At 41.2% G+C, this 16,774-nt stretch overlaps 1 protein-coding gene across 2 annotated transcripts in view; it reads left to right on the top strand.

The window, feature by feature from the left end:
• DGKI (diacylglycerol kinase iota) overlaps window positions 1–16,774 on the top strand; it is a 375,198-nt gene that overhangs the window by 121,692 nt on the left and 236,732 nt on the right. For both annotated transcript variants that reach the window (XM_036428029.2, XM_036428022.2), the window contains exon 2: window positions 9,276–9,384. In XM_036428029.2, the coding sequence (XP_036283922.1) occupies window positions 9,276–9,384 (109 nt within the window). The remainder of the gene's footprint in view (window positions 1–9,275; window positions 9,385–16,774) is intronic.

The raw sequence follows: 16,774 nt of genomic DNA, 5'->3' as shown, positions 1-16,774 counted from the left end.
AAGGACTAGGCTTCCCTGCAGATTTAAGTGCAGGGGGCAAATGCTGAGGAGGAGACAGAGGAGGCATTTTCTTAGCAGCAGTATACCAACTGCCAGTGGAGTGTTAGACTTTTCTTACAATGTCCTCAGCCACCCCTTCACCAGGACGGTTCATGCCACTTCTGAGCATTGCTTGCCCACACCTTGTGTCATCTTTGCATCCTTCTGCCCCCCTCCCTTCTATATCTTGCCTCCTCTCCTCTCTTTTCCCTCTCACTCCCTCTTCCCTCCCATCTTCTCTCTCCCTCTCTCCCTGCCCCCCTCTCTCTTTCTCTTCCTCCCCCCCACCCCCCACCCCCCGGGAATATAAAGTGATGGAGCATTTGGAGCCAGAGATCTCGGCTCCCATCTTCCTCAAACTTTCCAATGTCAGTTGTTCTATAAGTAAAATGGTAATAATAAAATGATCCATTTCGCAAGTGTGTCCTGTGTATAGAGGTCTAGATGCTGGCATTTGTGGCCTTCTCAGGTCTACAGCTGAGACCAATCCCTAGCACAGGAGAATCTCTTGTCTGGGGTTATATTCTGCCATGGGGCTGCCCATATCCAAAGACTGGTTGATGTGGAGATTCAAAGTCTCGTCTCTGCTTGAAAATGGGACAAGTCTCATGGGACATTCCCATTCCAGAGCTTCATGTGAGACCAACTGAGGCTTCTGTTGCAACTGCTTCACGGTTCAGCGCCTGGCTTTGCCAACCCTGCTCCTCTCACTCCCTACAGACTCCCTAGTAAACATGCACATTTCTGTCTCTGAGCTTGTTTCCAGCTAAAGAAAATGGCTAAAAGACTATTCAGGGCATGCTAGATGCCCAGGAAATCATTATTATTTAGAGAGTAACTGAGAGAATTTTATGGTATTTTCCCAGAATATTTCAGACATATATAAAACTACACAAGGAGCCTTAATTTGGAACTACGAATAGTGAGAATAAAATTATCTCAAATTTTGACAATAGAAAAATGGTAATTGTTTGATTTTTCTTTTAAAAAAAGTATTTTATTAGAGCATGTTCTAATGAGCCTGCTCCAATGGAAAGAGAATCTTGCTATCTAGTAATGGATTTTACCTGATGCTCATGAGCACTGTAATTTAGTTGTCTCTGTATATTTGGTTAATAACCCAGCACTGATAGAGGTGCTGACAGTTTATGTCCCATCAGGTTAGAGGCTAACTGGTGAAAAGCTAATGTGTTATGATTTTATGGGCAAAAAGAACAGCCAGTGCAGATTAAGATCTTACATCTTATTTAGCAGGCTTTGGGGCATTTCTTTCCTGACTGGCTATTTTAAATATCAATTTCTTTCTATTTTTTAAATGTATTTTTATTGATTTCAGAGAGGAAGAGAGAAGGAGAAGGAGATAGGAACATCAGTGATGAGAGAATCATTGATCGGCTGCCTCCTGCAAGTCCCCTACTGGGGATTGAGCCCACTTCCTGGGCATGTGACCTGACCAGGTTCATAGTTCGACACTCAACCACAGAGCCACACTGGCCAGGCTAACTCTCAATTTCTTACACACATTTTGATTTTGTATTTGTCTTCTATGCCAGTTACCTCATTAATGAGTGAAATAAAACCTTGTCAGGTGCTTATTATCTGTTTGTATGAGAGTGTTGTTTTTAAACAGTGGATTCCCATAGGAATGTGTTTCTGTGTAAGTATTATTAGTTTCTGGAGGGGAGCAATATGATTGGAAGGTACCCAAAGTTCACAGGAGCACCTAGGAAACAGAAGTCAGCGTTTTGAAGTTAGCCAAACCCTATTACACTGGACCCAGAGTTTGGGTCTACTGTTGAAGTGTGTGCATTTCCTAGGGCTTCTGTTACCAAGTGCCACGCACTGGGTGGCTCACACAACAGAAATGTGTTGTCTCACCGTTCTGGAGCCTAGGAGTGGAGAGCAGGTGCTTGAAGATGGGTTTCTTCCGAGGACTGCGAGGGAGAACCTGCTCCGTGCTTCTCCCCGAGCTGAGCTGCTGGTGGTTCTGGGGCCGTCTCCGCTGTTCCTTGGCTTGTAGGTGCATCACTGCATCTCCGCCTCCATGTTCATACCATGTTCTGTGTGTGTGTGTGTGTGTGCTCGAATCTCCCCTTTTTATAAGGACATCGGTCATATGGGATTAGGAGCCTCACCCTAATGACCTCATTTTAACTTGACTTTCTCTGTAAAGACCCCATGTGGGTTTTAGGCTTTTACATGTGAATTTTGGTGGTGGTGATGGGGCACACAATTCACCCCATAACAGTTTTATTTGTTCTTCACTCCCCAGGATATCAATGGATATTTTAAGGAGGAGAATGCTATTAGCTTCTGAGAGAATCCCAATTAAGAAATCTCACACTGTTTGTGTTTTTTAAAAATATATTTTGTCTTATATATATATTTTTAAAATATATATATATTTTATTTCAGAGAGGAAGGGAGAGGGAGAGATGGAAACATCAATGATGAGAATCATTGATCAGCTGCTTCCTGCATGCTCTCTACTGGGGATCGAGCTCACAACTGGGTATGTGCCCTGAAGGGGAATCGAACTGTGACCTCTTGTTCATAGGTCAGCACTCAGCCACTGAGCCACACCTGCTGGGCACTGAGCCATGCTTTAATAATGTGGTTATGAAGGATTAGGTTTGGGAAGTAAATCCTGTCTAATAGATGAGGTTACAAGTCCTCAGGGGCATTTACCAGCCAGTCTGCTTTACAGATTAAACCAACAAACACCAAAATGCTTTTTTGGTGTTGCAGTTATTTACATGTATATAATCAAATAATAATTCCATTTGCAATGGACGGCATTTTTTAAATATGTTGGTAAGTTTGTCTGAGGGGAGAATGTGGTGCTTTTTAATTTTGCATTAGGCAGGCAGGCAAGCCAGGGGAAAAGAACGACTCCTTTGGCAACCCTGGAATTATTTACCATGGCTGGAGAAGAATCTTCTGTTTGAATAACTCCTCGGAACTGCCTGACACTTTACTGGAGCTTGGGAAATGTTCGAGGGAGAAGAAGTGTCCAGAACTTGGACTACTGGAGAGCAATCACACAAGCACAAATTTTTCAGAGATCTACCTTGCACCCAGCTTTGCCTCGGTGCTGTGGGCGCTGCCAGTTTGGGAAAGAGAACAATGATAGCAGTGGCTGTTCACAGGGCTTACCACGTCAAGCACCCCGCATACATTAAACAGCAATGATCTCAGCGACTCTCTGAATCGGGTAATAGTGTTCTTATTTTATAAAGAAGGAAACTGAGGCTCAGAGAGATTAAACACCTTGACTACATAGATGGTGATTGGTTGTTAAGGTAAGGTGATGGGTTACCTTAACACTGTCCTCTCTCTCTCTCGGTGAAACTTACATTCTTGTTGTAGAGACAGGACATTTATCATTGGGGTAATTAGGAAATTGGTACAGTAAGAGGCTGATTGCATTGTGTGTCTCTTTTGCTATGTATGTGTGTGCAGTTAGTTAGCATTTCATTTGTGTAACGGTTAAGTATGTACAATCTGAAGTTAGAAGCTTGGATTCAAATCTCACTTGGATCGCTTCCTAGCCATGTGATCTCGGACATGTAGTTTAACCACGCTTTGCTACCATTTAAAAAAGTATAAAATAGGGGATAATAAAAGTACCAATCTCATTGTTGTAAAGAATACATATACATATAAGTTATGTAAAATGATTCAACACTGGCAGAAGGTATTTTTCACTGGAATGTTAGCTTCACAGAAACAGTGATTTATGTTTGTTTTATTCATGCGTGTATCTTACATGTCTAGAACAGTGCTTGGAATAAAAGAGACATGCAGTAAATACATTGTTCAATGAATGAATATATTTTAATTTGTAAGTGCCAGGATTTAGTTACATTAGCAACGTATATGAAGAAGGCTCAACAGGGTTCTCATCCCAGGATACACATTAGAAATATCTAGAAGGCTTGCTTTATTTATTTATTTATTTATTTATTTATTTATTTATGTATGTATTTATTTGTAAGAGAATATTTATTGGTTAAATCAAAGAAGTAGGAGAAGTAATTCTTAGAAGAAATGGGCTTGGGAAACAAGTTATGAAGGTAAGGGAAGGGCCCTTGGAACTTGGGAGTGGGGAAGTGGGGAAGCTAATGGTAAGGTGCCAGAGTGCCAGGGACAGGGGTGGGAGTAGGGGTAGAGTGTGTGTGTGGGGGGGGGGGGGGGGGGGGGTGAGGGAGGGAAAGGCCAGGCTAGAGCTTGCTCCCTGGAGGGAGAGACTGGATTGCTTTAAATAGACTGGCTCTCAATCCCCGCCACAGACAGAGGATGCACACAACTGCTGGAGAGTCGCTGTGAAAGTAGCCTCTGAGTTTGCCCATCTCTAATGTGTCAGTCGCTTATCTTAGGAAATTTCCCGGCTAAGAGGACCTCCTGACTAAGAGTAGAATCATATAGGCATATTGATTGTGTCAAAGATTCAATAGCAAAAGCTATCTTCTGAATGACTTAAAATCTTTTCACCAATAAATGCTTTGAATTCATATAGGATATGGGTTAGAATTTGGTTTCAAATAATTGCATATGTTTTGATCCCACGTGAATCACTGGTGGGGTATTTGGAATTTGTGTTTTTTGTTGTTTGTTTTGTTTTTTGTGTTTTTTAAATTTTTTTTTATTGTGGAAACTGTCCTTAATCTTGCAGGTAGCTTTGAATATAAGCAAAGTTAAGGCCAACATTGGAGGGGAGGGGTGGGGGTGTTGAACACACCCACACACACAGTGATTAATATCTCCATTGAGACACTTGGGGAATTAAACCAAGACACAGAGCAACTTTTCGGTTGGTCGTTCCTTCTCTAGAACTAGAAGATGAGTTTGCCATCTCTAATGTATCAGTCGCTTGTCTTAGGAAACTTCCTGGCTAAGGGACCTCCTGATTCTCTGATGCTTCTCCTCTTAGCACGTGAGTTCCTCATTCTCTGCTACAGGTGGAGTTACAGGGCAGCAGAGTTGGCAAGATGGGGATGGATTGAATGTGGGAGCCATATAAACCTAGAAGACAAGTAGAACCAAAATGGATAATTAGAGGGGATCTTTGTGAAATAATCACTTATTTACATGCTTTCCCAAACAATTTTAAGTATTTCTCTTATGAAGAGTCTGTGCTATATATTTCTTTCATTCAAGACATTATAAAGGTATTAACACTGTCACATGCCTTGTACTAATGTTGTAGCAGCAGGATTCCATTTTAATGTTGACTACCAAGCCATTTTGATGTCTTAGGCCTCTAAACACTAAATTCTATCCCTATTTGTCTTTATCTTTAAAAAGCTGCATTGATGGATTTCTGGCTCTCTCAAGAAAGAATATCATTGAAATGCAAGGCCTAGAATATAATTCAGATCATCCTAATCAGATTTTTCAACCACTGATCTAATCAAGCTAGCTGTTTTGCTTAGCTTCTTGGTCGAGTTCATTTATGAACTCGGAAAGCATTTACTGAATTTATGCTGTGTCTACCCCTGGGCTAGAATGTAATAAGATTAGTAAATGAATTGAGCCCTGTCCTTTAGGAGTTTATAGTCTTACTGAATGAAGTGAAGGAAATAATAGAATGCTATTTAAAATGTATGATGGCTTTACACTTGAAATATGTTACAGTTCTTTCCTGGCATTTTCTCCATTTCAAAGATATTTTTTGGCCATTTTAGTCATCCCCAACAAAGTGTTGTAAAATTAGTATAATAGAGTCATTGGTATTTCACGGTTTTACTGACTGTGGTTTTGAGTGGATTCTGAGCAGGAGAAAAAGAATGAGAAATTGAAACTCCATGGATTTTTATATTGGAGCAAATTGAAACATAAAATCCCTGTCTCTCCCCGCTATCTCCCCCCAACCCCCACATACATACACCAACCCAAAAACACACCAAATTCTGCCAGACTCTAAAATGTCATCTTGTCAAACGAGATGAATCCAAATAGAAAAACAACTTACATTAATTTTATTTAAGGTCTGAGAAATGATGAAGTTGCTTTCTTATTTTGAAAGAAAATGTGTATACATATGTGAACTATTGGAAAAACATTTTTTCCCATGCTGATTTAGAAGAACGGAAAGCTATAATCAGAAGTTATATCACATATATATTTCTCTTCTTTGCTTTCTTATGCAATAATCCTTTGTGAGGCCCATTTACAGTCACCAACTGGCAGCCACTTTGATGTTTCACTTATATTCCCCCTAATTGCTGTTTATATGTGTAGTAGATAACACAGTTTTCTTCTATTAATGTCGCAGAAAACCACCCTTAAATTTGCTTCCACGATGAGGAATAAATAATCCACAAAAGCTCGTACTTAATCCTTTCTATTCACAGGCTGGGAAAGATTTGACTGCACTTTCATTGCAGGGCTTAGCCAGGGTTGCATGTCTGTCTGTCTCTCCTTGTACAGCCCCATTGCTCTTCTACAGACTCATACATTCCTTGCATCGTAACTTGATTATTTGAGCAATATGCACCCCCGACGGTCCTAATTAGGAAGAGTAGTCAGGTTTTGGTGATTGGAGTCTATGACATCTCATGAGTTAAACTCATTTGTCCTGTGGTTTTGTTTTTTTTTTTTACTGTGGCAGTAGGTTGTGGTGAAACCTGTAGATTCTGACTCTACAGAGATCTGACTTTACAGTGATGAAAACTGTGACACAGAATCACTATACCAAGTCCTTCAAAGCCATGGAAAAGTCCTCATGAAAAATGCCAAAGCAGCTTCTTGAACTCAGGTGTAAGAAAATGCTTGGGGGATAAAGGATCACCATCTAAGAATCCTCCAGTATTCTTTTGTTTTGTTTTGCTTTCTGACTTAAAAAATTATCTTTATTGTGGAGGCCAGCATTCTTTTCTTATTGCTCAATAAAAGAAAATATTCTTGGGGTGAGGGGCTAAATTGATATTGTTAATTATTTGCTTTGGTGAAAGGGAGGAGAGAGAATATCATGGCCTCAGACCATTCTCATTAAAGGCCCACATACTTGTAATGGCTCTTCAGGGACTAATATAAAGCAAGCACATTGCCTTTTGCCTGGTGGGAGCTTCCGGAAGTCAGCTACGAGCAAGCTTGATGTGATCACTTCTGACTACTGAAGACCCAGACACTATTTCTGGGACTTCCTATGCAGGAATATCAGCGTATAGTAAGGGCTGGACGCTTGCTCAGGGCAATGTGTGGGTCATTGACTAGTGGTTGCACAGTCCTGGGTTCACTTCTGGATTCTTATCCAGCTTTCCTTCAGGTTGTGGGCTGCTGTTCATCGCTCTCAACTTTATAAATTCTACTTCTGGGTGGGGTCTGCAGGGCTCTGTGACCAGTGCAGGGAGATCATCTCTCTTCTACGGCCCAAGGAAGCCTTTAGATTCTGCTCTCACTTCTTCCCTTTACCCCAGCAAGTTCCTTTTCCTTCAGTGGCTCAGCTGAGGGGTTCACCACATATCTGGCATCACTTCCTGCCTTTCCCCCATCTCACTGTCTGGAACCTTGATCCTGTGGAGTGAGATGGGTGAAGGAGTCTGAGGGTCTGGGCCTCTCAGGGGACCTGGTGTGCTGTGGACCCAGGAACAGATAGATGGCAGATTTCATATCCTATGAAACAGGCTGCAGAGAGCTAATCGGGGTGAAGTGCACAATGAACTTGCTGACAGTTTCCTTCAGGGCTCCCCTGGATGGGCCTGGGTAAACTAGTGCTCTTCCTCCTGCCCTAAATTAAGAGGTAAACTGACCCAAGATCAAATTATCAGAAATTGAGATTATTTGGGAATAGCAGGAGAATTGCAATTCAGGACACACAGACTTGTAGCAAGCTCCTGGTGAGTCTGTTAATGGTTTGGGGTGAGCTGTTTTTATGGGTAAAGCTTGCAAGGAAACGGGAGTCTAGCCAGAGTCCAAAAAGCAAATTCATTGGCTGGAGGGTGAGGAGAGATTCTTGGCAGATGTTCATTGGCCCAGAGGTAAGTTTCGGTCTCCTATACATCAGGCATTTATGGGAAATCAGTCTCTCAATTCTTAAGCTTCATTTTTCCTGAGGGCTCACGTTTGAGATTCTCCATTTCATGTTCTCCAGTTCCATTTTAGATTAAAGTCTTTTCAGACTCCCATAGAGATGTTGTAAAGTTTAGCTTGTAGAAGGAATCTTCATGTGTAAATGCAAATTCCCGGGCCTCGCCCTCAGACTAGTCTAGAACTCAAAGCTGCAGCATCACAAGACCCACCCGATTCTAGCTCAGGTACTTACTTCTCAGAGCACATCTGGGCACTTTTGCAGGGGGAAAGCTCCTGGCCCTTCTAGGAGCCTCTTGCTAGTAGTTAATTCACGTGTGGGCACTCACATTTAAGCTCCAGAAACTGATTCCTGTTATTCATGATGATATCACAGGCTCTCCCTGAGTGAACCCTGCTTTCTCCTCCTGTCTTGCTGTTCTCATTCTCCCCACTTTGTTATCTTACCTCCCTTTCCTTTTCTCAGCAATAATCACATTTGCTTGCTTAAGGGGCTCCTCTTATTTCTTATCTTTGCAGACCAAGGTCAGGGCTAACTTCCTTAACTTTCCCCACCTTTCTCACTTGAATCCTTTTATGTTTGGACTCAACAAACCTAGAGTCCAGACAACATGTTCTAGATTTTTCTTGCCGGGACCTTGGTAAGATATTGGTCTTTCTGTGTTTGAGATTTCTTGGCAGATATACAACTCAGTCTTCTCCCACTTAGAACCTCGAGCTCCTGGTACAAATCTTCTTCAAGAGAAAAGGGGGTGGGGGGTGGGAGGGGGAAATGTTCCTAAGAGGAGTCAGAGTAGACTTGGTGATGTGGCCAGCTTGAGGAGCACTTTGTCTGGAAAGTGGAGGGATTTCAGTAGAAGATCTCATGAGCCTGCTTTTCTTGCACTTTTACTGTCTGGCAGTTTTAAACTTGTCCCAAGTATTGTGTCCACCCTAGCCCATCCTGCCCTCGACTTTTAACTGGGACTTACATTTTAATGTGTGGTCCGGAAGTAATATTGTCCCAAAGTGTTCCCACTCAACCTTTCTGTCTTCGAGACCTGCTAACCTTCTGCCTTCACCATGAACTTTAAAGAGATATATTCCAATACAGCTTGCACATGTAGATGACTAGCCCATGCATCATTTCTACCCCATGGGAAATTTTTGCTCTGTATTACCTTCTGATGTGCTTTTTCTTTGTGTGTTTGTCTTCCTTGCTGCAGGAAAGCAATCTCTCGGACAGGCCTGCAGCACCTGACTCCTGCTCATCCCCTCGGTCTTCCTGTGGCAAATGGTCCAGCGAAGGAGCCCAGAGCAACTCTGGACTGGAGTGTAGGTGTTGGCTTTTTTACTTAAACATAATTTGATTGTGTGTGTGTCTGTCTCTTTCTCAGGATTCCTATAACTACAAGCAAGACTTAATAATTTTCTTTTTTTATATTAATTCTTATTTTTCAATTACAGTTAACATACAATATTATATTAAAATAGTTTCAGGTATAAAACTCAGTGTAGACATTATATAACTTGCTAAGTGATCATCTTCATAAATCTCATACCCATCTGACACCACACATAGTTATTAGAACATTATTAACTAATTCCTTACGATATACTTTACATCCCCAAGACTATTTTGTAACAATCAATTTATACTTCTTAATTTATTCACCTTTTTAATCTACCCTACCACCACCTCCCATCTGGCAAAATGTTCTTTGTATCTATGTGTCTGGTTTGGTTTTTTTTGGTTTTTTTTTCTACTTCATTTATTTTGTTATTTAGACTCAGTTGTTGATAGACATGTACTTATTGCCTTTTTATTGTTCTTGTTTTTAATCTTTTCTTTCTTCTTCTTAAAGAAAACCTTTTAACATTTCTTGTAATATGGTTTGGTGGTGGTGAACTCCTTTAGTTTTTTCTTGTCTGAGGAGCTCTTTATTTCTCCTTAAATTTTTAAATGATAGCCTTGCTGGGTAGGGTAATTTTGGTTGTAAGGTCTTAATAATTTTGAATGTGGCTCACCGACCAATCTTCACATATCTAAGCCATTTTCAGAATCCTAGGAACATAGCTTCTTTATATGAAGTTAGATGTTTTGAAGACTAAAATAAAATCCTTATGAATTATTTGAAGCACTATTGTCTGGGTGTGCAGCTGTGAGATAAAAAGTACCTCTGTGCACATGCTTCATTGGCTCCTCCAAGCTAATGAGGAATTAACTTATCCTTAGCAACATCATGGAATCTAAGTTTGATTTCCTCGACTCAAGCTTTGTCTTTTTGGTACTTTTTCCCCCCCTTTTTTAAAAATTTATTTATTTTTTTAAGGTGGATGACCTTACTTTAAATTCTAGACACTTCATGTCTCCAGTCTGTTATACTTCCTCCCCTAACCCAAAGATGGATAGATTTTGTATTAGTGGGAGTGGGAATATTTACTGATGTTAACATTTTAACCAAAATACATCCATAAAAAACTGTTAACTGGAGTTGAAGATTGCAGCCTGAAATTCTTAAGTCAAATAGAACATTTATTGAGAGTCATCAGTGAGTCAAGTTCTTGATGGAAGACATCTCTAACTGGATTGAAAGGCTTTTTTCCTTCCTGTGAGGGATGACATGGAAGGAGAGGAGGGCTGCTCTGAAATTCTGCCTTTTTGGTCTTGATGGTAAATCTTGTTTAGAATTTGTAGTTGAGTTGACAGAGAGGAAATTCATGTGTTTTCTTCTCATAAGAAAAATATGCCAGGGTAGAAAAGAGAGGAGTTTAAAAATTAAATTATTTTTTTAGTACATAATAAAGGCCTGGTGCATGAAATTAGTACACTCAAGGGGTCCTTCAGCCCGACCTGCACCCTCTTGCAGTGTGGGGGCCTTGGGAGATGTCCAACTGATGGCTTAGGGGGAGTGGGCCTAAGCCGTCAGTCAGACATCCTTAGTGCTACCACAGAGGTGGGAGAGGCTCCTGCCACTGACACTGTACTCGCCAGCCATGAGCCCAGCTTCTGGCTGAGCGGTGCTCCCCCTGTGGGAACACACTGACCACCAGGGGGCAGCTCCTGTGTTGAGCATCTGCCCCCTGGTGGTCAATTCATGTCATAGCAACCAGTCATTCCACCTTTGGGCCAAAACCAGCTCTCTGACATTTCCCTAAGGGGTCCCAGATTGTGAGAGGGTGCAGACCAGGCTGAGGGACTCCACTGGTGCATGCTCAAGGCTGGGGAGGGACTTGGGAGGTTGGCCAGCCAGGGAGGGATTATGGGAGGGTCCCAGGGTGTATCCAGCTCATCTCGCTCAGTCCTGATTGGCTGGACCCCAGCAGCAAGCTAACCTACTAGTTGGAGTGTCTGCCCCCTGGTGGTCATTGCACATCATAGCGACTGATCAACCTGTCAACTGTCTGCCTCTTGGTGGTCAGTGGACATCATAGTGAGCGATTGAGCGGCCTTAACATATCATTAGCATATTATGCTTTGATTGGTTGAATGGCTGACCGGATAACGGGTATTTAGCATATTAAGCTTTTATTATACAGGATGCCATGATTTAATGTCTTTTGATAATACAATATTTCTCTTGCTCAAGCACACACCAACCTTATTGTTTTACATCAGTGCTGAGAGTTTGATACTATCTGAGTATGTTGCAGTGCTCAGGAGGAATGTTTCTCTCCTGGAGTTTCCCTTTATTCCAGGACAGTCATGTAATAAACTGTTAAATCATAGTAGAGATTAGGGTATAAATACACCAGTGATTACATAATTAAAAAGATTTAAATGTATAAACAAACAGATAAATAAAATCCAAAAATGGCATGCATGGACCCATGATTAGAGTGAGCATGTGTTATAAATCAGGGACCTCAAAAAAGTAGTTTAATATTCATGATGTCCCAAACAATCCTCTATTTGAGACGCAAGACTCTAATGAGAGAGTTTAAATCATTTAGATAGAAACCTTCATGAAATATTTTTTATGCTCCTTATGGGACATTAGTCAAGACACTTGGACTCTTTTAGCCTCAGTGTTCTCATCTGTAGATGGGGACAATTTTGGCCCCTCCTAAGGGGAACTTCATGGATATTGTTAGGATCAAATGTGGCAGTAAATGTGAAAGTTCGTCATAAACTCTATAGCCTGCAGAATTATTTATTCAGAAATAAAGTAATTGATGAATTTATTAATTCATCTCACATTTGAGTACTTGTTTTGTCCTGGAACTGTGTTAGTTCCTTGGAATTCTGAGGTGAGGAATATGTTTTTTCTCTAAGAAGCTTAAAATGCAGAGTGGAGAGAAGAAATCAACAGGTAAAATATCAGTGGTGACACCTAGAATAGAAGCGTACAGAGATCATCACAGGAGTGCGAGGGAGGACACTTCATCCCTGTTTGATGTTGGAAATAGTTATTAGAAATGCTTTTGAAAGATACGTATCACATGATCTCACTTATATGTAGGATATAATGAGCAAAATAAACCACGAACAAAATAAATCCAGAGACATGAAAGCATGGAGCAGGCTGTTGAATATCAGAGGGAAGAGGGAAGGGGGGGATGGAAAGAGATTAACCAAAGAATTTATGTGCATATATGCATAACCCATGAACCTAGACAATACAGCAATTGGCCGCAGGGCAGGGTGGTGGAGGGGGTCAATTGAAAGTACCTGTAATACTTTCAACAACAATGATACATTTTAAAGAAAAGAAAAAGAAATGGGTATTTGAGAAGCTCACTCTACTGAGGGAGTAACCTTATTAAAGTGCTTTAATTACACAAACAGACACAGAATTAAAAAGGAAGTGTCCTGCTTGAGACACAGCTTGGTTTGTACATAAAAATTTCTGATTCCTAATATTTCATTGGAATGGTATTTTGGGCTGGTGGTGAAAGGTACAGTACACCATACAGGGGTCCTCAAACTTTTTAAAGTGGGGGCCAGATCACGGTCCCTCAGAGAGCTGGAGGGCCGGACTATATGAACTACTAATTCCTACTGTAACACCTCGGCTGCGCTCACTGCCCAAAAAACCTGGCGGGCCGGATCAGACTCCTCTGCGGGCCGCATGTGGCCCGCGGGCCGTAATTTGAAGACGCCTGCATGGCATAGGAGAAGAGCTAATAGGAACGAAGGCTGGGTTCATGTTTGTTGATTCTTTATTCCCACTCTCCTTTGTGGGCACCCTGTCGTGGTGGCCTGTGGCGTTATCGTGTTGATAGGAAACACTTGGGAATTTTAACAACTGAGGGTAATCGAAAAGCCTTGTTTCAAGACACTTCAGCTGGAGGTTTATTTAGAGAGATGCTGTGAAAGGAGTTTTAAGATGTGACTCTGAAAAACACATAATTGTGGACTAATATTGCTGTTAGCAAACAGAAGCCAAGCAGTGACCAACCCTATCATTTCTTACTACAATCATGTGAAATATTTTTCTCAGAGGAGAGGAAGAAACAGATTGTTGAAAACATTTTAGTGACTTTCTGATGTTGAGTTGCATGAGTTCCTTATATGTTTTGGTTATTGGATATATCATTGGTAAATGTCTTCTCCATTTCAGTAGGCTGTATTTCACCTTGTTGATGGTTTCCTTCACTGTGCAAAAGCTTTCTAATTTGATATAATCCCATTTGTTTACCTTTGCTTTTGTTGCCCTTGCCCAGGAAGGCATAGCCAAAAATATATTACAAAGAACAGTGTCAAAGAGTGTAGTGCCTATGTTTTCTTCTAGTTTTATGGTTTCAGCTTGTTGTGGAGTCGAACCCTGGGTTCAAAATAAGACCACCGGAGGCTGATAATTTATTAAAAAAGCAAACAAGAATTTATTGAACTGGCCAGGGCAGCCGCAAGAGTACCACACTCCAAACAACTGCGCCACTTTAGGGGCAGGTAGTTATTTTTAAAGGTTCTGAGAAGGAAAACCCCCATTCTGCAACAAACTGTTGTTTGGAATTTTCTGCTGTTCTTCCTAGATAAAATGTTGCTTTCTAGTTTGCTTTAGCCGGTTTGAAGAATGATGAAGATAAATTTAGCTGTCTGACCTTGCAGGCCAGAGACCAGATATACCCACAGTCTCAATACCATGCCAGGTGCATTTTTTTTTTTTTAAATTGGATAGAACAGCATTGTTTTCGAGGCCAGAATCGAGATAACCACTAAGTGTACATAGGGCTGGCTCTTTAATGAAAAAGAAAGTCCTGCCTGTAACCTTGCCCAGAACTTGAACTCATCCTCCCTAAGCCCATTGCGCGATGAACAAAGCAAGTAAGTGAAGGTCGAAGTCAGAATAGTAGGGTTAAAATTCAAACAGTAGTTTTTACCCAAGTATGATTGCTACCATATTTCAAGGTCTGACATTTAAATCTTTAGTTCAGTTAGAGTTTATTTTTGTATATTGGTAAGAGAGTGGTCCAGTTTCACTTTCTCGCATATCTCTGACCAGTTTTCCCAGCACCATTTATTGAAGAGACCTTCTTTACCCCATTGCCTATTCTTTTGCTAAGACTTTACCTCGTACTTGCCCTCACTTCAGAAGTTTTGGCTTTTCCTAATGAGTGTGCTTTTCACTCATTTCATTATGTCATTTTAGTTTACATGTCTATTCAAAGAGCTAAACCAGGATTTTCTTCGTTCTATGTAAAGTGTAAGACTAGTCCTCTGTGTGACCTATCCTAGCCACTTGTCTACTCCCCTATTTATCTCCCTCTTTCAGCCCACTTTCTGGACTAAATGTGTTCAAGTGATCAAGCTTTACTTACCACTGCTGTTTATTAAACATTCATTTGAATTGGAGTGCCTTAAGAGTCTCAAAAATGCAGAGGAAGATGGCAAGAGTTTAAAAAGTAAAGTAAAATAAAGAGGATCTCCAATTTTTTGCTATTGGTGAAGATGAAGGTCCTGGATAGTGCTAAGTTATGCTTTTGGCAGAACAGGGATGGATCACAGCTGGCAAAAGTCCTCTTGTTCCCCACCCACCTCCTTTGACTCTCAGGTTGAAATTTTTTGCAAAATACCATTTGGTTTGAGTTCTGAGTCACCTCAAAGGCCTATAATACTATGTCACCTCTCCTCTCCCCATTTCATCAGTGAGAAAACAGAAAAGCTGTTCATGGGGCCCCTGAAGTTGCAAGACAAATCAGGGTGAACCTGAATTTAGAATCTTAGGTGCAAATTTCTACTTACTGTAGAAAGGGTCATGTTCAGACTCCAGTACATGTGCTAAAGTCTTCAGGTGGGGCACAATTATTCCCTAAATATCCTTTTGCATAGGGCTTTGAGGAGTAGCCTGCTGGTGAGGTGCCTGAGACAGAGGCGCCCTGATTCAGGGAGCCCAGACGGTAGGCACCTGTGTGTTTTGGAGAGGAGTGCACTATTATAGGAATCAGTTTTATGCTTTGAGTACATGAACATAATAGTTTCCCTCAAGTACTCCATTTTTCTTTTTTTTTTTACTTGATGATCTATACTCTCTCTTATTTTTAGTCTGTTCCTCAAAACCCAAAGCTTCTGTCCTGCTCTGATTTGCTCCTGTGGCTTATTGTGGGCACCCTGTCATGGTGGCCTGCGGAGTTATCATGGTGGCAGGAAACACATAGTTGCATTTTCTCAATGACTCTTTGCCAGCATTCACTCTCGCTGCCTATGCACAGGCCTTTCCGTTCATGCATGTCAGGATTAGAACCCTTTGTGTCAACATGTGGAAAGTAGCCAGATGGGTCTTCAGGCTGGTGCCTGAATCTGCCATTGACAACAACAGACAGTCAGCCCTGCCCACTGTGGAAATTATTTCTTCAGGAAATGCCCTCGTTTGCTCTCTGCCAGGGCATGTTCAGCTTTTCAATTGAACCAGTTCTCTTTATTATATTCACTTTTTGCTTTGATCCCTCACAATTAGTCTCGCCATCATGCATTGTCTTACAAGTCTTACAACCAAATTAGTGTTGTTGAATTGATTTTCGGGTTCTTAGTCAGATTTCAGGCTTCTTGAAGTGAGGGATATGATTTCTGCTTGTTCTTTTTTCTTCATGGTGAAAAGCACAGCATTATGGGCTTTGCTGGCTGGTTACTGATGTCAGGAGACTGAGTGATTACAGCTTCTCAACAGAAGAGGACATTTCAATCAGTGAGAAGGGGACATTTCACTGGGGGTCCATGGGTGTGTAGTAAATCTACAGTTCCTGAAAGGTGTGGAAGACATGAGTCCAAAGCCTGCTTTAAAAAATAAATGGATTTACTCTATTTTAATTCCAAGTAACTATTTTTAACTTATCTTTCTAACATAATGCATCGTGTTAAGTCTTAAAACACACAGAGTTGTTTGATCTTTTTTATTTCTTCCAGTGGCATTCCTTCTTCACCTTCATGGTGGCAACCTACAGGCTCTGCTCCCACTGACACCGTGCCAAGCTAAGCCAGTTTGGGGGGAAAACAAGCTAAATTGCTAGAAAGGGAGTAATGCTCAAAAGGAAAAAGAAATATCCTCATCTCCTGGGCCGGAATCCAAGCTTCCGCTTTAGAGAGACTTAGCCTATTTAAAAGTGTGTTTAATGCATAGATAATGAATGGCTTCTCTGAAATGTCACATGCCTCTCTGGTGATGGAGACTTCATCTAGACACAGAGATTTCTTCCCTGTTTTGAATATTATAGCAGAGAGCATGGGAAGTAGGTCTTATTCGGTCTCCAATGTTTCATAATCTGTTCTTGCCCATTATGCAGCCTA

Source organism: Pipistrellus kuhlii, unplaced genomic scaffold (assembly GCF_014108245.1).
Source record: "Pipistrellus kuhlii isolate mPipKuh1 unplaced genomic scaffold, mPipKuh1.p scaffold_m20_p_10, whole genome shotgun sequence".
Lineage (NCBI taxonomy): Eukaryota > Metazoa > Chordata > Mammalia > Chiroptera > Vespertilionidae > Pipistrellus > Pipistrellus kuhlii.
The sequence above is the reverse complement of the archived record's forward strand: the minus strand, read 5'-3'. Positions and strand labels throughout refer to the sequence as shown.